The sequence below is a fragment of the Amphiura filiformis genome, chromosome 6, assembly GCF_039555335.1.
Source record: "Amphiura filiformis chromosome 6, Afil_fr2py, whole genome shotgun sequence".
Taxonomy (NCBI): Eukaryota; Metazoa; Echinodermata; class Ophiuroidea; order Amphilepidida; family Amphiuridae; genus Amphiura; species Amphiura filiformis.
This window is the reverse complement of record NC_092633.1, coordinates 47,918,031-47,944,178: the sequence shown is the minus strand read 5'-3', so window position 1 is coordinate 47,944,178 and position 26,148 is coordinate 47,918,031. Positions and strand designations below refer to the sequence as shown.

The window sequence follows — 26,148 nt, the reverse complement described above, 5'->3', positions numbered from 1 at the left end:
TAAATATTATATATTTCAATAACTAAACACTTGTTATTTAGCAAAAAATTACCAAGCAAGTTACCGTCTTGCAAACTCCTCTTTATCTAAAATGAACGAAACTTGTTTACCGTTTTAGTTTCGTGTACTGCGATCTCGTTCACGTATTTTCATACTCGGGCCTTGACAAGCGTATCGCGACGACGCGGCTTTTGCCGTCTACCGTGTGATAGACAGCATGCAGAAACCAATGAAATTCAGGAAATTTAGAGCTTACAAGCTAAACCACTTCCACTGACTAAAAATATAGTCAGGCTCTCATTCACGCGCGGATGGGAAACACTGTTCACTTTATGTTTGATACTACTAGGGGAGCTAGGACCACCTCCTTTGCACCCCCATAGAACCGAACCAAACCAACTTTTGTAGGTTCCTGAGATGACCCAAAGACACAACCAGGATGTTCCCAAAAATATAAACTGGCCCCAAGGGGGCGGGGGAAGGTCATCGAACTTTACACATGGTCAAATTTCAAACTTGCTCAAATTGTATTAAAAACTAGTCCAATGTATTCCTCCCGGGGTATTCCTCTAGTCAAAAGATTCAGAAATTGTATAGTTCGAACTATCTACTACGTACCGTTATAACCAAAAAAAGGTCTCAAAGGTCACGGTTTTTGGCTCTATGGGGTAAAAAACATCAAAGTGATCCTATTTTGCCAAAAGAGGTATCAAAATGTTTGTTTTGATAAAACAAATCAAATAAGGATAGGATTACATCATCTTTGAAGTTTCGTTACCAAGGTAACACAGCAAAATAGGTCAATGTCAATTAATGGGGGAAATTATAATTTAAACACAATTCTCCATGGTTCAGTTCTAAAAATTCTAAAAAGTTCACTATGCAAGAATTCCAGGTCTGCCATACAATCAACTGACACCCCACTATATGTTTGTCCTTGCATGTGTCCGCAAATATTATGTTAACCCAAATAAGTAGACTTAAATGTAATCAAGACAATTTTCACATCTTACCACCAAACTTTACACAGCTCCCAATTTGATATGTTTTCCAGATATTGGAGCGGCGCCTTGTTTGGCTGCATGTATGATAATAATTTTGTAAATACTAATGCGAAACCAAATGCAAACAAACCGTTGTGAACTAGAGTTCAAGTTCAATGTGTATTTAATTTCTGGCCAACGTTTATACACAAGTAATATACTTCATTTATTTTTACAGTGATCGATTTGTGTCTACCTTGCAATCAAATACATCATGCCTTCGCAGTTCATTGTTGAAGATGAAAATGACAGTGCTGACGGAAAAAAACGCAGGCGTCGGCAAAAGGGTATGCAGGATTCTCGTCCAATTTACTCGGAGGATGATTTCCAACAACATTATACGTATACGGAAGACCAAATTGGAGCGTACGAGAAAATAAAGAGAAAACTGAAGGAGATCGATTGTTCACCTAGGGGAGGATGGACATTTCTCTTAGGACTGCTCCCGATCCTTCATTGGATCCCAAGTTATAATCTGAAAGATGATCTAATAGGTGATATAATATCGGGAATAACTACGGCTATTATGAGGATTCCGCAAGGTAAGGGATGAAATCAAAACTCGACCGGCGGTTAACCGCCGGTTCTGTCCGTTTCCGTCTGTTTTCTATTGTTCTAAACAATGTAAAGCGCACGGAACCGGCGATCAACCGCCAGTCCAGTTTTGAAACATGACAACTAGGATTCTAGGGGTTCTAGGAAGTTGCAAGGATCCCAAAATGGTTCTGTCTGGCCTTTACCATGTACGGAACTGTTTTTATGTCTAATTGTTTTTTCTGATCTTTGTAGAACCTTTTTATTTCTTTGTAAGGACATAGAGCTTTAGAACCTTTCTGTTCTACTCGGAACTTTTTTCTAAAAGTGCAATAATAAAAGGCAGTTTGCGTTTATAAATAATATAGAGTGTCCCACAATGATCTATACCGTGTTTGAAAAAAATATTAAAAATATATAGTCAACAGTGTAGCTAATTTTAATAAGTGCAATGGTACATATTAGAGAGCTTGCGAAATGGAGTTACTTTAACTTTAACTTTAACGTCTAGAGGATTATAGAGGATTATGTATTCAAAACCATTCTGCCATTAAAGCCGCTTGAAGTTAAAGTTAACGCCAGAATCTATAGTGTGCCGTAAATTATGATGAAAATACGTCATAATTAAAACAATGGTTTGCATATTTCTTCATAGACTACATAATTACCACTTATGTATTGTCTAGTTAATAGACCAATTATTGGAAATCTAATTTGGTTTGGGTAAAAACATGCCACATGATGCTAAAATTACTGATTGAATTAGATCAAAATAACTTTTGTTCCAAACGTCACACTGTCTTGATACATTTGTGTGTGCTCATGACGTACACCAAATCAGCTTGCGGAACCAAGTTTTTGGCTTGACTTCAACGCCAAGGGGATTAAGTTCCAGTAAAATGGACTGACTAGTAAAGACGTGCGAATTGCAGCTACTGGAACATTTTTTTACAACGTTGCGTGTCTTATAATTACACCTCTATATAACCAAATATGTTTGTACTGTTCAGGTATTTTATTTAATTATTATTTTATTCGTTTAGGCCTATATTCCGGGGGGGGCACATCAAACAATTGTGGTGGGTATGCTCCCCCGGAATTTTGAGGTGGTGGGTCTTTGGGAGCTGACGGCGTACCGGTAAAAGGGGGTCTTTCGGAGCTGCGAACCGGGCTGTGAACAAGTAAAACGGGGTCTTTTGGAGCTGCGAAAAGTCAAAATCAAGGGTCTTTCTTGGCTTTTTCGTTGAAAATCGCCTGAAAAAACAAGAAATATGAGGAATGAGCAATTTTTGGGTCTTTTAGAGATGAAATTATCAAATCAAGGGTCTTTCGGAGCTTTATTTTGGTCAAATATAGGGGCTCTTTCGGAGCTGCGAAATCCAAAAAGGGGGGGTCTTTCCGGGGAGCATACCCGTATGGTCATTTGTGTTGAGTGCCCCCCCCCCCCGGGCCTATATTATGTACCCCAATTCAGCAGAAAGCTGGTCTAACATGTGCCACGCTATTATACGCATATTATAGGCCTATGGGTACGGTATTGTATGTCAACCAAATTATTCATTATTAAAAGAGGAGGCCTATTTGTTACAAAAAATAAGAATGTCAGAAAAGGAGCATCCAGAAATATGTTGGTTGAAATTCAAAATTCTGGGAGTTTTTAAAGAACAAAATGAGGATCATTCGGGGAGATATATTTAATTCGATCAGAATGCAAAGGGGAGTCCTTGCCCTCCTAAAAGAAAACTCCTGGCAACGCCGCTGGGGAGTGGGAAAGTGAGGATAGATGAATAGATGGAGGGAGGGGATGATATGGAGAGGTGGTGATGGTGGTGGGGGGGGGGGGGCAAGGGAGGGCAAACAGATAAAATGGGCTTATGTCCTGATGGAAATATAAAATTGACAAAGCTGACGTTTACTGGAATAATATTTGAGCTTTTATTATAATAATCCGGGACAATAATATAGGCATATCACAAGAATATTTAATTGAAACATGTTTAGAAGTATAATATTAGCGTATAGCTCATAACATAGGCCTAATTCCCATTGCATTGGTCATCGCCAAGAGATGTAATCCATGTTTATTCAAACTAAGCGCCTATTGTAATAAGTGTTACCAACAAACCACTTCAGCAAACAAAAGGAGAAATTTGATGCAGTCGCTTTTACATACCCTTCTTTTGATCACCCATTGACACACTTCCCCTAGTTTAAACAACAAGACGCTACAGAAACCAATCTGACGTTCGCGTTGAAGTGAAGTTGAGCAAGAAATCGAATCGATATTTTTGAAGTTGCCGTTAAAGTTCCAGTAACTTCATTCCGCAAGCTCTCTATTGTCTCCTACTTATTCTGCGAATTTCATGGAAGTAGCTTGATTCGTTTTGGAGTGACATTGCTATTACTGAAAATGGACGAAAACTGTATATGTGTGTAATTTACAGTGCAAAGGCATCATAACACATATATAGATCCTTTATTACCATCGTCCAGCCGCACAATTTCAAAATGCTTGCAATTTGCTTGTTGAGAGCGCAGATTTTCAGAGGAATCATAATCCTGTTTAGTTTTGCTCGCGCTGTGCCTTTGATCTTCAACACATATATGTCACCTTTCTATGTAAGTTACGAGCTATGTAGCTTATTTATTATTGATTTTCAACCAAAAAAAATGATAATGTACGTACTGCCTATATTCTGTTCGGTTTTACTTTCGCCATTTTCTTTTTCAGCTATGGCCTATGCGATTCTTGCCACATTACCGGCTGTGTATGGACTCTACGTTGCTTTCTTCACAGTTTTAGTGTACGCAATATTCGGGACATCTAAGCACATATCAATTGGTATGAGAGCATTTGTTATTCTTGATTTAATACGCATATTCAATTTAGTCTTTTTTACTATATCTAAAACGTTTAGTGTAATAAAAATCAATCATCTATACATCACATATAGGACAAACTATACTTTTTCCGAATCCTTATGACAAGAGGAACACTTTGGTATGTTTTTAAAAAAAAGATTGTGAAAATTCGTGCCGACGCATCAACATCTCTGTACGCGTGCATTATTTTATAGAATTTCACTTCCAACAAGTAATACACCTTTATTAACCTTTAAATGCATTGTTTTACAACGCATTATATTATATTATATTATATTATATTATATTATATTATATTATAATATATTATATTATATTATATTATATTATATTATATTATATTATATTATATTATCATCGGTCGGCTGCAGCATCCCGGCCTCCTCCCCCACGCGGTGGAACATAAAGGGCACACTCCCCCACAGACCCGCCGCCCCCAAGACGCAGTACACGGCCGAGAAATCCGAGCCGATGAATCCCGACCCCGGCAACCAGCGGAGCGGTGCCGGCCAGATTGCACACGGCCCCACCCGTATTATATTATATGATTTATTATATTACTACTAGGGACGTGGGCGATTACCAGTATTATGATTGATGGTGCAATTGACGAGATCATAGCGAAGGAAGAGGAAAGTAAACCAACCTCAGATACGCAACTCAGAGTACAAATTGCTATTTCTCTCTGTCTACTTGTTGGCATTATTCAGGTATGAATTTTAAATTTAGCAGACAATGAATTGGAACATTTATTGTCGTAAGGGCTCTGTAACTCACTTTTGCATTTTCGTTGGGCTTGAGAGCACATGAGAGATACATCCAATTGCAGTCTGAATCGAGGAATGTCCTTCTGATATCAAATAATTTATGGCAAAAATTGACATCATATAAATGTCCTCGAAATAAACTTTACAAATCTAATGATATGTACTTAAAGTGTATATAGCTTGAAGAAAACGGCAACCATCATGTGAAAATTTTGTATTGAAGATGTTTTTACTCGTGCCTTCGCTAATAATAAACTGGTAGATTCCAAAATCAGAATTGTTCAGTATTGAAGTGAGTAGGCAGGGCTGCGTATACTTTACTTTTACTCTTACTAATTATATAAGCTCTTTATGACCATTTACTATTGAACACTTGAATTGTAATAAACATCAGTATAATTTTGAGTTTAACAGAATGCGTTCATCATGATTAATAATAACATATTTTTATCAAAATTCTACATTTAGTCTACACTTCGCGAGGAAGCTGTACAGGTTTGGGGTCATTGACCCCACACTATACGGTAGTTTAAGTTGCAGATATATTAAGAGGTCAAAAATAACTTAATATTTTTATTATGTCGTATTCTGGTCAATGGTAAACCCAATGCTCTATTGTAATCTATTATAGTACATAATGAAATTATAAAACCAACCGTAGACGGACCTCAAACATAATATGTGATGCGATCAAGCAAAATCAGTCGGAACTCGGAAATATTATATTTTGATTTTCTTATATGATAGTAAAAAGCATTTACAAAGCTGCATTGTGCAGAAAACAGTTCTAAAGATATGAGCAACTGAAGAGTATCCAAAACAAGAAGAAACAAAAGGAAATAAAACCTATGTTTGGCTATAGACGAATCCAATTTCACGCATTCCTACACCTCAATGGCAGCTATAGCTGCAACCTTGGCGAAAAAGGTTGCCACACCTGAGCGTTAATTGGCCAACATCCTTCCCCGCTCCCCTATTGAAATGTTGATTTGGACAAAATCGTCATCGTGTCTACATTTCAGTCTCCCAACATTGAAAGAAGGGGGTGGGGAAGGGGAGTCTAAATTGAGTGTGCATGCATTTTTGCAACTATTATACAAAGATAATGCGGTACTGTGACATATTTACCTCTGGCGATTGCTTTATTTTAACACCAGCACGGGCTGGTGTGGCAACGAATTTCCGCCAAGGTTGTGGGTCCCCGTCGGCTCCATTTCACCTAAAATGTGAAATGATGCGGTCTTGGACATGTTGGAGGGTATTTTAAACTGCATTCTATCACCCGTGTTACACGTAGACAAAAGAATGATGACAGTTCATAACACAAAATAATCTAACATCGAATTTTAAGTGGCTTTAATCCACCCAATTGGGCAGTCACAACACCAGTGTGGTGTTCCGGGGACCCAATAATGGCCGACGAAATCATGACCATGCCTTGGCTCGTTGGATTCGTCTGTATCTCAAAATCAATATTTCCGAGTTCCGACTGATTTTGCTTGATCGCATGAGATTATGAAATTGTATTTTACAGGTTGCAATGGGTGTATTAAGGCTTGGCATCGTCACTGTTTATTTATCCGAACCTCTTATTAGAGGATTTACTACAGGAGCAGCAGTGCACGTCTTTACTAGTCAGTTCCCCAAGATGGTCGGCATAACTGTGACAAGATACAACGGAGTATTTGCTTTAGTTTATGTAAGATTATGTAGTTTCTTTAGTTCAAATTACTTTTACGGATGAAACTTTCACAAGAAGAAGTATATAACCTGTACAATAAATTTATGCATCAATCAAGAACTCCTAGTTTCAGAAGCTGAGTAAACATTCGGTAAAACTTGAAACAAAATTGAATACCTAAGAGGAAGAAAGGCCCAACTCCATCAAACCTGTTTTTGAGATATTGAGAAAAAACTTAGTTTTAGAGACATAATGTTTTCATCTTCAAAACATGAACATACATTATTACATACTAGTCTTGCAGATGCGTGAAAGTATTGTGCATTTTTTCGGAATAGTACTACATTTGGCTCAGCTGTAGATTTTGATGTGCTCAATAAATCTGGAGTAAGGACCAAAATTATTTCTTTTCAAGATGGCCGCCAAATTCAAAATGGCCGCCACTGAGTAAAATTGCAACTTTTTGCATCTTCTTGGTATTCGATTGTGCCAATATCTCAACTTTTCATATTTGTTTACCGTAATAAGGCACAATGACGTTACAACAATTGTAATATGTATCAAGTAATACTTTCTCCTTCTTTTTTAGACGTATGTTGAGTTTTTTTCCGTGTTATATACAGCAAACCCTACAGCGATTATCATTAGCGTTTTATCGCTTATACTTCTTGCCTCCATCGGCGAAATTAATGAATTGCAGGCTAATAAAGGCTGGTTAAGAAAAGATGGAGAAAAGGGAAAGAAATTACCATTACCGTCCGAACTCGTAGTGGTAAGTCGCTTTACGTGAAATAATACACCGTACAGTTGATGCATACATCACCTGTAAGGTGTTTCTTTCCGTAATTCTATTGAGTGTATCTATATAAAAGAGATGTACTGTTTGAATTCATTTATTTATTTACTTATATTTGTATTTATTTATGTTTATATTTTGTTGGTATTTTAATGGCCGAACCAAATAGATTTGAATATATGAATAAATTTTAATCTTTAGCTATGGACAGGCGATTTGCGCGGAAAAAAAGCAAATTGCGCGGGATTGCGCGGAAAAAAAGTTCCGCGCAAATCACCTGTCCCTGCCTATAGCAGCCAGCACATAAAGAGTCGAAGATTGAAATCTATTAAAGTAATTTTATATTAGCCTGACACCTCTTGCATATTGAGATAGGTAGGATATATTTGTGATCAGATGAGAACAAGATTCCTCTCAGCAATAAGTGCTATCCCTACATGCATTTCAGTGGATCTGAAGAGTAAACGTACAAAACTGAAAATAACTAAGACCATTCAGATATTTGGGCATGTGGATAGCTTCTTAAACTTATTTTAATAAGTTTCTGAAGCATTGAGCTTCTTTTGTAAACATTTGTAAACAAAGCGAGTAATTTAATAATAATTTGAACGTGAAGCAATTTGTTGTTTTTTGGGCAAGGAATGTTGGATATATCCCATAGCTGTTATCATTTATGACACAACAGTATGAATGGTTATGAATATGTTTTATGTGTTCACAGGACTTGAAAGAAGTTGGTTATGTGGATAAACATATTTAAAAGTGGCAATATTGAAGAGGCCAATCAAAAAATATGATGTATTTTGCGTAAACTTATTTTACTGTAATAACTAATAATGACTGTTTCTGCTGTTTCAAAATAGCCCGCCAAAGTCATACAGGTAACACCGAAGTCATGCATTGAATTGGTTTAAATGAGGAATACTAAGGGAACCAGCGCCTTTTGTTAGAAGTCACACATGAGTAAAGTGGATAACCTGTATTTAAAGTTATGCGTCTAATTTGATTACGAAAACCATAATGTTTTGTTATTATCATCGCCCAGTCGATCCGGTGTATGGAATGACAAAAAAACATAAAATGAGGTGTCAGGTCACTATAAGATTTCTATAGGTTTCGACGTAAATATAGTTTGAGTTAATATCATCATGTTCTTTTATTTTTCTTCTCCTTTTTCTTCTCCTTCTTTGTCTTCTTCTTTTCTCGTTCACTTCTTATCCAAATATATTAAAGGATTCAAAAGGTAAATGACAATAAGCCCAATCGGCATTGTAACTTCCTGTTTTTGAGAGCAGTTTTGGGACACTTTGCCCTTTGACATATCTTTGAAATTACTGTAATTATTATTCCTTCGAATATTATTGTAATAATGTTATCATTAACAATATTTTTAATAATTAATCTATGAAACATAATCTTTTAAACAGTTCTTATTCTAGTAAAACATTTGAAATAAACTTTGTAAATAAAATTATGTACGCACAAAAAACAATTTTCCTGATAGCTCAGAGTTCAAAGTGTCCCCAAACTGAAAAATCTGTCCCACAATGAATGTATTGCAAATTTCAATGCCAATTTTGCTTATTACCTGTTTTTGAGTTTCCTATCTACAGGTTATCGTTTCAACAGCAGCGTCGTACTTGGCAAACTTTGAATCCAAGTACGATTTACCGGTAGTTGGCGATATACCGACTGGGTAAGTATACACTTCTTGTTGAAGTTGAGTTACCGTTCACCCAAAGCAGATTTTCACCACAAATCACCTAGCTTTTGCAAAACATCCTAAAACTGGTTCCCGATGCATGTACACGAAGGAGTATTTTACAGCAGGGGGTTATTATCATCATTAAGTATTATTATTATTATTATTATTATTATTATTATTATTATTATTATTATTATTACCTTTTTATATTTACCCCTCATTCTTCAGGTACCCTTGAAGGCTATTGTTTCTTTTAGCCCTGCGGGGCAGTCTTGATGGCTTGTGGCTTAGTTATTTTTCCATCATCCACCTTCGCTACAGCCAGGGATACTCTAACTTTATTGTTAAAACAATTTAGTCATTTGTGTATTTTATTGTGTCAAAACAGATGGCGCTATTATGCTCAATTTTAGCACTTTAAGATTATTTTAACCCTCGAACGACTAAGCCATATTTTGTTGCAACCCCCGTCATATACCGGTATATATTTGATACCAAAGTAAGCTATGGGCCTCCTCTATCTAGTGACAGCAAAATAAGCACAAACACTCCCCATATAATATCGCTATGACGTCATACTATGGGCACGCCCGTGCAAATTTGGGACATTATGGCTTTGTACAAAAGTATAGACAAAATTGATTTTCGGCTAAAAATTCCACTAAAAATTCTTCAACTTCTAAAAAGAAAAAGATCAGTGGGAATAATATTGGTGGGCCTCACCATCACCTCACCTTCTCCCGTTCTCCCCCTATGGTAAATATTTTATGGCCGGTAGTACCCCGGGTAAGGTGCTGGGGTAAAAATGTGATCACTAAAATGAGCGCAAATGATGGATCTACGATTAGCTTAGGTCGTTTGGGCGTAAACATGCGGATTTATTTATGACGGAAAGGAAATCTTAGGGTTGTTGGTACGCCTTGTAGTTCTAGGATTCATGTACTAGATTATTGCCATCATTATTTATATCATCGTCTTCGTCATAATCACTTTTATCAATTTATCGTTATTTTTTCATTCAAATTCCGTTATATCTCAGATTGCCGAAGCCGATAGTACCATCCACCAAATACTTCGGTGATCTAATCGGTAATGCATTTGCCATTGCTATCGTTAATTTTGCCATAGTCATCTCTCTGGGTCAAACCTATGCGAAGAAGCACAATTATGAAGTGGACTCTAACCAGGTGAAGCTGTAATCATAGTTACTGTACTTATCTTATTATAATCAGGTCCGACAACAATGGAGAGAGCATCAAAGGTTTTAGGAGGCCAGAGGCTAATGTCTCAGGCCCAGAGCACATGTGGGCGAAAGATTAGTCCGTGTCTAAAAAGACCTTCTTCTATGGTAGACCACTTCAGAGTAACATATTTGTCACACACTTTGCGAGAATTATCTAAAACAAGGGGCTACTAGTTTTCTTTCGTAGGTCATCTACTCATTTACACTTGTAATGACCATTTACGAAGCAGGGCATGTCTCCGGTCTGTTTGAGCAAGGAGTAATAAGGGATAGGCGTTTGGACAGTATTTTTTGTGGGACATTAGAGCACATCAGGCATATCGAATTGCATTTTATGGCAAATGATTAAAAAATGATGTTTTGATATTTAACAGTCCTCGAAGTAAACTTTATATATCTAATGATATGTACTTAAATCGTATGTAGCTGGGAAGAAAAGCCGACGATCAATTGAAAAACACACACAAAAAAAAGGTATTTTGGGAAAAAAACGTATATCAATAATATGAACGGTCAAACTTGTCAATTGATCGTCGGCTTTTCATCCCAGCTCCCACAAAAAATACGTGAAAACGTCGCTAAACGTTAATATCCCATTCCTTAAGTAAATACAGTCCGCAAAAGAATTAAGGTATCAATTATTTTCACCGCCTTTTCATAGTTAAATGGTTTAAAAAATGGGCTCAAAGAAAAATTAAGTTCAACATGAAAAGTAATAAAATAGCCGTTATTGCAGTATGAATTGGGGTGCACTATGCACGTGGCGCGGGCGCTGTCTTATGTTGTTAACATATCGCTATCTTGGTTTAAATTCCGTTCGAAAAATAGTGTGGAAATATGTTTGATCCCTACCGCCATCAACTAACCACCCGCCCAACCCTTTGAGGGTTCTTTCTTAATGGTTCCTTAAAGCTTAAGGTTCTACAAAGAACCTTTTTCTTGGCTACATAATTTTTTTTGTTCTGAAAAAAAAAAAAAAAAGTTCTGTAACCAAGAAAAAGGTTCTTCATAGAACCTTATCACTGCTTAGGGTTATGCATACAAGCCAAAAAAGGTTCTAAATTGCACTTTTTTCTAAGAGTGTACATACGCCACTAGGGCTTTAGGACCCTACTCTTTTCGAAACTGAATGCGCGATCAGATGTGTAAAGGTTTAGTTGTACGCGGGACGGGACCGACGGCTTAACGTCCCCTCCGAAGGACTGAAAATTGATTAAGGCAGATAACGTTTTGTCAGCTTCATTTCTCTTCTCATAATTATTTTAACAGGAATTAATAGCAATTGGAAATAGCCATATAGTTGGATCGTTTTTCCTTTGTTTTCCACATGCGACATCAATGTCAAGAACCGCGGTCCAGGAAGGTTCTGGCGGCAGAACACAGGTTAATATAAAGATAATGCGATAACTATACTTTGATCAGCTCTTAATCGGCGGGAATTGTTAGGCTTTTACCACTACGCCGAAAAGTAGACCCACGTTTAGAGTGATTAGTTGACCTGCCTGGTCTATTATTGTGCATGTTAAATAAAGTAGACAAAGTAATAGGGCTTGAATAAATAATTTGTGATACTTCTGGCGAGATGTCACAAGGCAATTCTCGAAATAAAACATATTGATATTAATCCGCGATGTTATAAGGCCCGTCGATTACGAGCTGATCAAAGTATACATCAAGCAAAATAAGGACAATGTTGTGACAAGGATTCTTTTTTCAGAATTTTGTTTGATATTCACCTTTATTTCATTTTTATGAGCTTTTATTTGATGTAACAATATCATTTACTTGTAACATCAGTTATATGTCTATTTGATTAGGCATTAAAATTGTTCGATTATGTAACATAAAAAAAATTAGTGTAGGTAGGGAGTGATATTTTTCTTCTTTAACTTTTAAAGCTGTAATTTGCGTGTGATAAAAGCCTTTGAACTTCTCTCATTCTTTTTTATAATTTGATTGATTTTTCTTCTTTTTTTTCTCTCACATTTTTTTTTTTATTTTGGCAAAAGAAAAAAGGGTCGGGCATATTTTTTGCGTCGGTCGGGTTACGCCAATCAAACAATTTCAAAGCCATAATTAAGTATTAATACGGATTTGAATGGTAAATCAGCTCACACCTCTGCCGACAATTTTGCCGACAACTCCGAGTCGTCTTTATCCTGCTTGATCAGTCACATTTAAGGGGTACCACACCCTGTGGTAATTTAGTAAATATTTTTGCAGTTTTCTCAAAAAATAATAACACACTGGTAACAAAAGTTATGTATACTATTGGGGCCAGGAATCCAATTACTACACTGAAATTTCAGTGAATCAAGACAAGCGGTTCAGTTTATATGATCGGAAATGAGGTACATCCTAGCGGTACCTTATTTCTTATCATACATAACGAACTGCTTGTCTTGGGTCACTGAAATCCCAGTGTAGTAATTGGATTCCTTGCCCCTATAATATACATAACTTTTGTTACCACTGTGTTATTAGTTTTTGAGAAAAATGCAAAAATAGACACAAATTTATAGAGGGGTATAGTACCCCTTTAATGATAGCATGCTAAATTATTGTATTGAAAATTTATTGTAAGGAGATGTATGTCTAAATTCCAGTTAAATGTGGTTCAATTATTGTGTTTTGCGATTGATGTATTATTAGAATATATCAAATTGCATTCTGAATACGATGAATATCCTTCTGATATAATTCTTGTTGTTTTTGTTGTTGAAATTCGTGATATAGTACAAATGTTATGGCAAATCATTAAAAATTTAATTTTTTTATTTTTGTTAGTCCTCGAAGCAAACTATATAAATCTAATGATATGTACTTACAGTGTATGTAGCTGGGAGGAAAAGCCGTCCATCATTTGAAAATTGTGACCTTTCTTATAGAGGATATACATTTCTTTCCTCAAAAAGATCTAAAAATGTTAGGGCTTTTTGGGAAGAAATGTATTATCTTCCATACGAAAGGTCAAAATGTTCAAATGATGGATTCAGCTTATCATCAGATTTACAAAGTTTACGTATATCAACAATATCAACTTTTAATAACTTGTCATTAAATTTCAGTGTATTATATGGCGAATTTCAAAGTATAAAAATTATTTATTATTATCATAAGGATATTCCTCGTATTCACAATGCAATTTTGTGTGGCTGATGTGCTCTCAGGTCCCACAAAAATACTGTAAATTACAGATCACACAGTATGCTGTATAGTATCAACCACAAAATGTATGTGTATTTAGAGGAGATAAATTGTTAATACAGAGTAGTACATGTACAGTATAAAGTAGCAGAACTAACGATCAATTAAAAATTACACAAATTACACAAATCAAATCAGCAACTGCAAATTATAACATTAAAAAAGGTCTTGCAGCTGCGTTAGACTACTGTGGTTGTCATAAGGGCATTCCATTTAGAGCAAGTTCAAATCAATCAAGAATAAACACATGTTCAGGTTTTCGAGGAAAAGACAGTCAGTTTCAATGCATTATTTTTATTAATGTTGAATATATATACTATTCAAAATAAATATAATAGTAAACTATATTTGATATTGCCTTGCAACATGTTGCTTTAAAAATTGGGTAGTTATAGCCAAATATAGTGGCTTAGGTTGCGGGCTTGAATCAATGCAAAGTAGCCACTCTCTTCCTAATTTGCTCATTTTTTATTTTTCAGCTGGCAGGCATCGTTTCTTCATTGGTAGTTTTAATCATTTTACTTTGGCTAGGACCCTTGTTGACACAACTACCTGAGGTATTACCATTTTTATTAGATATTAATTTCCATAAGTGATAAGAGCGCTAGGGATGATATATCTAAATATGCAATATTTCACAGGTGCATTTTATGCAATGATTTTTACGACTTCAGACTTTTATGGATGTGCGAATTGAATATACAGAAATCATACATACGATATCTTCCGTTTTTGCAGAGACATGACATGTATTGTTGGTCGAAGCAGCAGAATAAAAGTAGTTCATAGCATCTTGCGAATGGTAGTGAGCTTTAGCAAAATTGTATTTTTCAAGTCATAGCGAGCGTATAGAAGAATTCAAATATCACAGATATACTTTTGTAGGTCCTGTGGTGCTTGAGTTATGTTGTAAAGAGGGCTGAAACAACAACACTTTTATAAAACGTACATAACTCATTAACAACAATAAATTAAGCAAGTTTTCAAAGTATATGATATGTAGAATGGCCTTTTGCAAAACATCAAAGTGTTATTTTTCAATAATATATTGATTCAGATAATGAAAATTGTGTGTGCTAATTGATGCAAATATTGACTGAATTTAATTATAAGTATTTAATTATATTTCTGCTAAATTCCGTAGTTCGTGAACCACAGTTACATTCAAACTCGTGTACAAAACAAGCCAGGCACCGAGTGATATCCATCTTATCTAAATCTTGTTGGTTAGATTTTTCAGATTGTGTTTTTAACTAGAATTTTGAGTTATATTGCTCCAGACGGTTTTGATATGAGAGGCTAGAATGTGTACGTGTAACTTAGTCCTGGCCCTGTCCTACAGACCCGTATACAATTTTTCAGGAAGAAAGTTTGAATGTTGATTCGAGTAGGGTATGCATAGGTCTTTCAAATTCTACTAGGTGGAAAATTCCAAACCCGGGCAAACTCTGTATATGGCCTTTTTTCAAAATGGCCGCCAAAATGTACTTATGAACCAGGTATAATGACAATAACTCTGAAACTATTTGACCTAGAGGGGTGATTGAGGTGTCTGTCCCCACTAAATCAAGGCTGTCTGATTGAATGAAGGGGGTTTCATGGTTGTCCGAGGTCTAGGACACCTGAAATCCAAGATGGCTGCCCGTAGCAACCATAATCATCATATTCGCCAGATGAAATGACAATAATTCGGAATCTGCTTGACCTACAAGGGTCATTAAGGTGTCTATCCCCACTAAATCAAGGCTTTCTGATTGAATAAAGGGGGTTTCATGGTTGTCCGAGGTCTAGGACACCTGAGATTCAAGATGGCCGCCCATAGTAACTAGATAATCATCATATTAGCCAGATGAAATGACAATAATTCTGAATCTGCTTGACCTGCAAGGGCCATTTAGGTCTCTATCCCTATGAAATCAAGACTGTCTAATTGAATGAAGAGGGTGTCATGGTTGTCTGATGTCTAGGACCCCTGGGGTTAATGTGAATTATGAGCTTTGCTTTCTTTTGATACCACAATCTCTGTTTTGATGAGGACAAATTCGGGGTAAGGCTATCAACTGGTCACACACCTTCAACTGATAGTTGTTACGTAATTGCCTAGTGCAAGTACATCAAAAACCTCATTAAATTGGAACTGAAAAACAGGGATTTCTCAAAGTTTTCGAAGTAGCCGGAGAAAGAAAACAAGTAGGCGGTGGTGTTTCCCAGGGTGTCTTGCGTGAGCAACAGCGTCCATGTACATTCTCCCTCGCCCGCAAAGATTGTAAAGATTAAGATGTTTTTAATTTCATAATGTTATTCTTTATCAATTAATATCTGATATATTTTAATAAGCTGCGATTTTTGTATAATGAAGTAGCCGGTGCATGTTAAGATTCGTGCAACCGGCGTTTTCCTGCCGGTGCTTCCGGGCATCTCTGATAGCCATACTACCATGACTATACAGGCTGGTTCAAAAAGAAGTAGACTCAAGTTTGAGGGGCTACAACTGCAGATCTATAAGGAAACCGCTGTAAAGAAAAATGTTATGGGAAAGAGCAGATTTACCAAAACAAATTATTATATTTATTCGTAGCAAACCCGGGTTACACCCATTTGAATAAAAACACTGTTAGTAGCTGCACACGGCTGATTGATTTTCATCCATTTCTATATAACTTCTGAAACACAAGTAGGTCAACCGACAACATTAAATGAATAAAATTGCAAGTAAATATTGGATCGTTCGTAACTCTTGGACCATGCGCACTGTTACGTTCTTGGAAGGGTTCTCTTTATAAAAGAAATACATCATTGCATGTACGATGCATGATGCAGTTCTCGTGACAAACATCATTGCAATATAGTTCATAACAATTGAGACAAATAAATTATTGCCCGAAATTATGATAATGTGGGAAAAGTTAGTTTACCAGCCAGGTAAGGTTCAATAATTGTACATATTCGGTCATGTGTCACATTATGTTGAATATATGCCTTACCAATCAATACACTAGGTACTTGGGAAGTGCAGCTAAAAAATGGGACTTATTCAAATGAATAAAACGTTGGCTTGCTGTGAGCAATAACAGCAATTTTATATTTCAACGTTTAGAACTTCCTCTTTTCAATGATATTTTCATTTACAGCGGATTCCTTATAGATCTGTTGTTACAGCTCCTCAAACATGAGTTTACTTCTTTTTGAATCAGGTTGTACACCCGTACCTTAATACTGCTATAGAGGGTATTCATTACTACGTCATTGGTGTGATTGCTCATGCATACAATTCCTCCACATAGGCTGTTTAGCTTATTCATGAAAGTGGCCTCTTGACATGATATAACAGTAACCTTTATGTCATTAGTGAGGCCCACTTACAATGTTCAACACAAAGTGAACAATGCTATAACTTGGAGGACAAACAAACGAACACCGCCAAATTCGACTGACGTGTGTACAACGTGGGAAGCTATGGGGAAATTGAAGACTCGCTCTCTGATCATGCATGTGTTTATGGTTCGGTTAGCGGTTACTTAGCAACTCTCGTTCCGCTTGGGTTTATTGCATACACTCTATACACTCATAGACCAGGAACAAAATCGAGCACAATGTTTATTTTATATGATAATTTTGCAGTGCGTATTGGCTTCTATCATTGTCATTGCTTTACGTGGAATGTTCAGACAACTTAAAGACTTACTGATGTTGTGGAAAGCTTCACTTGTAGATTTTGTAAGTATTGTATTTTCTTGAATTATTTCCATGACTTTGGTCACATCTAAAAAAAATATAATTATGATGTCATCGTTGGCCTACGTACTGAAAGCGTGGCAATTTCCCACTGTCCAGGGGGCAATATTTTTCCATAGTTAACATTTGAATAGAAGGACCCTAACCCTAACCTTAACCCTAACATAACCCTAAATGAAATGTGCTTGTGCGGGACTACACGAATACAGCTGCTTAAGGCAGCTGTGTACTCTCAGATATGCATGTAGTAAAAGTGCCATAACTTTGTAATTATTCACGCAAGACATATAAAAGTATACATTTTTATAAAGGCAATACATCAATGAATCTTAATATAAATACAGATTTGGTGTAAAAACAACAATTATGAAGAAAATCACAAAAAAGTGAGTTTTTGGCAATTTTTGTTTGGTACATCATAACAAAAAACACTCTTTCCAAAAATTTTCGTTTTGTTTTTTTCTTAATCTTGAGACACCATTTACCATTCCAAAAACCGTTTTTTTTAGAATTTTGATATTGGCCTTATTTTTTGAGATATTGACCATATAAGGCATCAAAATGAACTTTTTAAAATTCACAAACGCCTATTTGCACAAAATGATGCCTAAAATCGGAAATAGACCAAAATATAAAAAAATGAGAAAACCGTTTCTTAAGTCGATCATGCTTTTTATGATGAGCATAATTGCTTACCTATAGATGCTGTATTTATCGAGTTATCGTGTACCTAAATCGTCATTTTACCGAGAAAATGAACATTGAAATAAAGGCCGTGGTCAAGTGGTCACATTTTGCACTTTGATCGAAGCTCACAGGAGAATGCGACAGTTCTCGTTTTTCTACCTTACATTACGTGAACATCGGGTAAATCCACAGCCCCTTGAGAAGTTTGGGGGAAATCTATTCATATCTTGATGTTTAAATCCGGGGAAAGAACTTGAAAAAATTCACATTTGATCAGCTAAAACGGAGCCATTTGACCGCTAGGTTTTTATGAAATCAGTGCTTCCGTGGTGCTTCCATAAGATGCGCCGCGCATGCAGATAAGCGTTGCGTATGTGTAGCGTATCTGTGCGTTAACAAATTGCGTGTCTACAAAACGCGATGCGCTGTTGCGCGCGTATACCCCGATGGTACAACAAAGATTTTCTTTCCTTTTAAATTGCGGAACCTGATGAAATAGTGAAATAAAATCCATAAAATAGAGCAGTTGGAGTTAACAAATCTGGATTTTCTTTCCTTGTATTTATAAAAAACATAACAAAGTAAATGCATTTCAAAAAAGCTCAATTTCGCGAAAGAAACAAAGTCTAGAGTACACAGCCGCGTTAATTAAACGGGCTCCCTATTCAAATGTTAACTACGGTAAAATAATTCACGTTCAGGGGCGTCAAATCCGTCTTGAAACACGGACTTATTTTATTTACTTCCACATATACCCCAATTGAAGCCATGTGACAGTGTAATAAACAATGAAAGTTGGAATGAAGGCACAATGAAGCCATTTGGTGCACATGTTTACACTATTATTTTATCGCAGTATAGACCTCACAATATGCCCGTCTAATAGACTTGCGCGACGAACGTGGTGTTTGAGAGTTAAAAAAATATTGATAATAAAGTGGAACCATTTTGGAGCATATATATTTTCACACATAGACTTTAATTTCGTGTTTGCTCGATATCAAACAACATCCTGCATATGACTTTACAGTTACCAAAACGTGGGAAATAAAATTAAATAACATTCTAATTCAGTTGGTGCGTCCTTAAGAATACACTCAATTTGATTGGTTTCACCTATACATTATGACACGATAGTGGATAGTCATATAAGACAGCGCGAGCGTCGACACGCAACGGCCACAGGCTTGTAGATCCTCAATGATCGCGCGATAATGCGTTTGCGTAATACACGTGCGAGAAATAAAAACGCGGTTTGGCGGATTAGATGTTCCTGACGGCTTCGTTCATATAAAACAACGGAGATGTCCTCACAAAAGTAACTTTATTTTTTCTGGAAAAAAGCAGTTGTACTTATAAATATTTTACTTAAACTGAATAAGAACAAGAATAAAAGATGCACCGGCATCTACTACTCAAAATATTGTCCAGCCCATCCATTATGACACGATAGGTAAAAGATAAGATCCTATCTGTTATTCTCTAAAGGATATGTAAACTGGGCTCAAAAAGAAACTTTTTCTTAAGTTCATAATCTTAAAATTCTGTCCATAACAATGAACCAGAATTGCACACAGGATTACTTCAATACTCTACTCAGTGGTCAGTAACCAAACAGTTAACCAACCGACACAACAGCAAAATGCACTGACATGAGAGAGCATCCTGGACCACATTCACAGCCCAATAATTGCCACCCAACACAAGAAATCTGTGAGTAAGTGGAATAGTGTGGAACAAGACATGTTTCTTCAAGAAAGTGTGTGAAAAGCAAAAGTTGTTGTTTTTTTGCTGGGTGCCAATTATTCGCCTGTAAATGCTGTTGTGCCAGTTGTACAACTGCGTGGGTATTGACATGTGTTAGAGTATTGAAGTAATTTTTGGTTCATTTTTATGGACAGGATTTTATAATATGATCTTGTGAAAAAGTATAAGTTTCTTTTTGAGCCCAGTTTATGTTACATCGAATATTCTACATCCCAAAGTATGTAGTGGTCCTTAATGCTCTGCGTGCTAGCCATAGGCTTCAACATAAAAAGTCCAAATTTTGAGATATTTTCTCAAAATATCAAGAGCTATCTAAAGATGCATTGAACCAATACTAGGCTTGTTTGTACTCATTTTAATGCATTTTTCATGCTGATTCCAAATATGCTAATGAAAATTTACATTTCGGAAATTGTTGAATTTTTAGAATTTTTTTGAAACATGTCTTCTGCAGTCGACACCCGCACGAAGAGGGTTAAAGACATGAAAAGGTTCGATGTTCAGTCGATAGTGATATGTAACAATAACAACTCTTAGAACATTTTGTGTGTCATATTTTTCACAGCTTTTATGGTTCGTCACATTTTTACTAGTAGTTTTACTAGGTGTAGACTTAGGACTTCTTCTTGGAGTGTTATTTGCATTGGTAACTATCATCGTCAGATCGCAGAGTCCATACTGTGCTCTTATGGGACGAATTCCAAATACGGAGATATACAGAGATATTTCTCGTATACAGGGTGTAAGTAAAGTGGAATTGTAAATGAAGGAAAAAATCTGTAATATATAGCCCTTTGGACAGTTTATTGCAATATTTCAAAGAAATAATGTGTGATTTGCATAAAGAATAGATTCTTATTTAAATGTTAGTTTTCACTGATCACATTGTCCCCTTTTAACATGTATTCAAAGTTTGTCCCAGTAAAGGTCTAGTTGTCTCGCATGTCTTAGAGCGAGGGGTTCATTAAACCATGGAAATTAGAAGTAGAGAGAATCGCCTCAGAACTGGTACCTCGGCCATATGGATCTAATCCCTCTAATTTAGACTTCCAGTAATCATATTATCTCCGTGACCTTGGGGTAAAGAGGAGGGGAAAAGTTTTGTTCGCTATGTACCTGACTTTATTCCAAGGAGATCAGTATTCTTTTAAATATAATTATAAAGGCAATGAAAACTTTTTTAAAACGTTTTGAACAAAATACACCAACAACAATGTAAAAGAATAATTTTGGCAAATATGTTTGCTAAATATTTGTCGACGCTTAAATGACATTTTGTTTAAATATTTTTGAATGTTATAAACGTAACACGTACTATTACCGCCACTCCTGCTTGAAATGTGGGGAGGCAATCGGTCTGAATTGTCAAAATGTGGCTGAACAGAAAAAAATGGGTCACACGTCCCCTGTCCCCCCCACCCCCGCGATTGACGCACATGATACATACATACTTTATAACCAACATAGATGTTAAATGGAGAATACGCGTCTACTAATTTGCTTTGTTTCAAAATCGCCATTAACAAGGAAAATAAACTTTTTCTTATTTCATCTGATATTACTCTCCAGATTGACGAACTCTCAGGGATTAAAATCTTCCAGAGCTCCTCCTCACTGAGCTTTATAAACGCTGAACATTTCAAGAAAACACTGTACAAAATGGTTGGCATCAATCCCAAAGATGTACTAATCACAAGGAATGAAAGCAAACAGGTAAAGAAGAAACGGGTGAATCAGATTGATTGACGTTATGACCGTTCCCGGGGGTGTTCTTTAAGTGGAAATGAGGGTCCGGGGATGTGCAGCAGATTCGAGGTGCATTTTCAGCCATTTAGTTTAGATTCTGGTGCATTTTCAGCCAATTTGGTTTATTGATGGCTCTAAATTTCATGATCAAACGAAAGCTAACACTTCTCCCTAAAAACACTTTTCTTCATTAAGTCAACAGATAATGCAATTCAATGTTATAGGCGAATGTGGTAAATATGTTGAAAACTACCTATCTAAGCACATTTTTGACCAAAATGTAGCTTTTAAAAGTCAAAACCTCAAGTATTCCTTACAATATTTTTCACATTTTATGTCATTAAATAAAAAAAAGCACATTTATATTGTCCATGTACTAGCGTCATTAGAATGAGCAATGGCCAATTCTCTTTGAATTACAAATTGTGTGCAAAAGTTACTGTTTTGTCATACGGTTGTAAATTCAATGAACTATATATGACTTTGCTAAAGAGCGCTTATATTGATATGAGCTGTTCATAAATTGGTTCTCATTGCTATCACACAAACATAGCTACCCTTATCTTTACAATCTATCATTATTTCCCTAAACACACGGATAATACAATTTATACGAGGTTAAGTTTTTGGGTTCCTATGCGGCTCCGCTGATCAGATATGGGCAGTAACTGTTGAGTTCTAACTTAACATCGACTGCAACTACGCGCTGCATAATTGACAACCAATAAGGGATGAAATCAAAACTCGACTTGCAGTTCTGTCCTGTTTCTTTTGTTTTAAACAAAGGAAACCGGGCGGAACAGGCGATCAACAACCGGTCGAGTTTTGATGTCATCCCTAAATGCATGGTTGTCGGCATATACAGCGCGCAGTTGATGTAGATATTGAGTCAAAAATTTGACTCTTCACTAGTTTTGAACCAAACTAGCTCTAGTGTCACAAAAACACCCTATATTCAAACACATAAGTATATCGAATAGTTAAAGCAATATTATAACATTATCATACAAAATAGATTAGCATTTCTTTGACATAAAATGTTAGTTTTACTGTCAGATATATCCCTTTATTTTTGAGCCGAACAACTACGGCAAAGCAAAGAAAATTGAATTTACTACCAGCGCGTATAAATCGCCAATACGTACCACTCCTTCGGTCATGTTGTGGTACGACCCTTTGTTGTGTAGATCACCGTCCCGCATGCCATGTAACGTACTGTCATGACTGTGTGTTATGAACATCGTGTATGCGTTCGACTAATAATTCCATCGTAATAATAAGACGCCGGTTCCGGCGCTTTATTCAAAATCTCGGATTTTCACAAACTTACAGCACCTAGATTCTTGATTTTTGCAGGGTATATTGGTTTAATAAAGTACAATATAATCGTGTAAAAAAATGAATTTTAAAAAATCAGTGAGGGCGTCCTCAATAGCAAATGTTATAATATGGCTTTAAATTGTTTTGTTTCAGGCAAGTGAACGAAGCATTCTTACCAGCAGGCTCTTTTCTAAATACAAATCACTCTCAGAAGATACTGAAGATCCAACACTGTCGCGGACAATGTCTCAAAATGTACATACGGTGATCATAGAATGTGGTATGTTTACTTACGTCGATGTCGTAGGAGTGAAAACTTTGCAGACGATTGTAGCTGACTTTGAGAAAGTTGATATCCGTGTTATATTTGCAAGCTGTAAAGGTTGGTATAATAGTGTGTCATGTCTTATCGGTAGTTTACTCTGGAACTGATTAATTTCGCTTGTTTTAATTATTGTAAGTAACACATTGGGTGGGTTAAACTGTTCTTTCTGTCGTCGCGGTTGTTATAATATTAAGAAGAAACGTTTCGCTTTTAAAGGGTTGCCGGGAGTGTTAGTGTAAGACTCGTTCTGATCAATAACCACATTTATTGTGTCAGATGTAGTTTGAGGGCCATCCGACTTGAGATGTAAAGTTAAATCTAAAAGATTTATTTTCATTATGAAATATTGAAAATTTCAAATCGAGATTGACCATAATACTTTACATCTTTTATGATCTTGTGTCCTACTAGCTACGTCTACATGATGACTATATTAAATCTCGTTCAATCCTAAATCTGTTCACTAATTTCACCTTTCAACAAACCATTAGCTATAAATGTACATGAAATCCTTGGATCCAGTTCATATAGATTCGATCATAATCTTTAATTATTAAACATTTAATTAATTGCAGCATCAGTACGTAATGCATTACTCACTATTACGTCCATAAATCAAAGCGGTGAAATCGGTCTTGATCGGATGTATGTTTCTGTACACGATGCTGTGTTAAGTTGCCAAAGACCGTCAATCGTTTCAGAAAGTTCCGTAAGTATTCTATTGTGTGTCTGTGCACGATACTGTGTTAAGTTGCCGAAGACCGTCAATCGTTTCAGAAAGTTCCGTAAATATTTTATTGTGTTTCTGTGCACAATGCTGTGTTAATACCGAAGACTCTCAGCCGTCATGGCCGTGTCAGGAAGTTCCGAAAGTATTATCGTATGTTTCTGTACATGGTGCTGTTTTAAGTTACCGAAGACTCTCAGCCGTATTAGGAAGCTCCGTATGGATGTCGGAAACCTTCTAAATACGCCTAAAATAAAACGCCTAACCTTAGACGTCTAAGATTCGATCTTAGACGTCTAAGATGCAATCTTAGACGTCTACAAATTTCGCGGTAGACTTAAATCAACGAATCACATGACCAGAAATCCCAAACAACCAATCATCTTAGGCGTATTCAATTATTGACAAATGAAATCTTAGACTCCTAAGATTTTACACGCCTAAGATTTTTCTTACACGTCCAAGATTGACCATTTACCGTGACTAGTGATGGATGGTATCGCAAATTCGATCAAAACGTACGATGGACGGCAGTTGTTTAGACCGGTGTCACTTGTTACTGGCGCTTGTTGATGTTGACCCGGTTGTTAGCCAGACCCAGGTGTAGCTGATGTTGCAGGCTGTGTTGGCATTGTTGGCGGTCGTGTTATATGGTCAACTTGTTCTACTACATGCACCTGATACAAAATGGGGAGGCAATTTGCCATAATTCTGCCGGATTATAACAGCACTTCGCTGATAAAATAGTGAATAAAATATTCGTAACTAAAAAAAGTATATAAACTGAACTGAACTGATTATCCTTCTGTACTTTTATATGATCTAGCACTGGCTTCTGAGCTGTACTCTGATACCTGTATGATGATTTTCCAACTAGCTCGCTACGCTCGCTGCGCTCGCTGTTCGAGAGGCGCCGCGGTTTGAGAACGGGGCTAGTTCTAATATGATCGACACTGCGCATGGTATCTGTAATACGAGCTGCCAGTAGTCTTCCAAGGTGCCTTTGTAAGGTATCACATTGGTGATACCGTCCATCACTACAATTTAATCTTAGGTGTAAGAAATCTTAAGCGTGTAAAATCTTAGGCGTCTAATATTTCATTGGTCAATAAGGTTAGGCGTGTTATCTTAGGCGTATTTAGAAGGTTCCCGCCATCCATAGCTCCTTAAATAAATAAAAATAAATGTTGTTTGATTTAACGTGCGCTTCAGCTAGGCATGGCCCAATTATCAGCACACTTCAACAATTATTCCGCTGCCATTAGGATATATCAGAATCATTTCCGCTTCACCAAGTCCGCAACTGATGCGCAGGTACTCTCAGCGACTTAGATTGTGATTACCCCCAGCAGCTCCCCACTTTACACCTGGGTGGAGTGAAGCAATTGGGAATTAAGCTATCTTGCTCAAGGACGCAACACACTGGCCGTGGTGGGGCTCGAACCCGCAACCTTCCGATCATGAAGCTCGCGCCCTAACCATTGGACCACCGTGCTTCCCATTGGACCACCGTGCTCCTTAAGTATTCGCGTGTGTTATAGTTGCCGAAGATTACATAGTACAATGTCGTCACCACCATGAACCATAGGCTGGTGGTACAAATGTCACATGAACAACTCCAGGTCAAAGGTCATAAAAGATCAACATCACTGGCTAAGGGCCGTGTTCTGTGAGCACAATGTCTAGTTTTTATTATTATTTGATGAAGTACAATAATAATGATACAAGTTCAATTTTATTCATGGTGAACTTATAATTATTATTAATTCTTTTTGGTTTTTTTTAGGTTGAGATGGCTGAAAGTACAATGTCTTCGAGTACACAACCCGTGATGCAAGAAAAGATAACAAACAGCAAATTTAAAGTGTTTTAAACCGATTAATTAGCACTTATGCAAATTAACTAATTACATAATGTAAATTAGAGGGCTGCCAGACAATATAATACATAAGAACATAATATTAGAAACACTATGACCAGTT

The 26,148-nt window shown here is 36.5% G+C and overlaps 1 protein-coding gene across 1 annotated transcript; it reads left to right on the top strand.

Moving 5' to 3' along the window:
- The first annotated feature begins 1,087 nt into the window (after positions 1 to 1,087).
- LOC140155522 (prestin-like) lies at positions 1,088 to 26,148 on the top strand. Its single transcript, XM_072178395.1, has 16 exons — positions 1,088 to 1,100; positions 1,222 to 1,585; positions 4,309 to 4,419; positions 5,028 to 5,170; positions 6,762 to 6,926; positions 7,498 to 7,680; positions 9,318 to 9,400; positions 10,449 to 10,596; positions 11,922 to 12,035; positions 14,339 to 14,416; positions 17,481 to 17,576; positions 20,614 to 20,790; positions 21,618 to 21,761; positions 23,268 to 23,496; positions 24,015 to 24,148; positions 25,953 to 26,148. Exons 2-16 carry the CDS (start codon positions 1,258 to 1,260, stop codon positions 26,037 to 26,039), a joined length of 2,220 nt encoding a protein of 739 aa, XP_072034496.1. The 5' UTR covers positions 1,088 to 1,100; positions 1,222 to 1,257; the 3' UTR covers positions 26,040 to 26,148.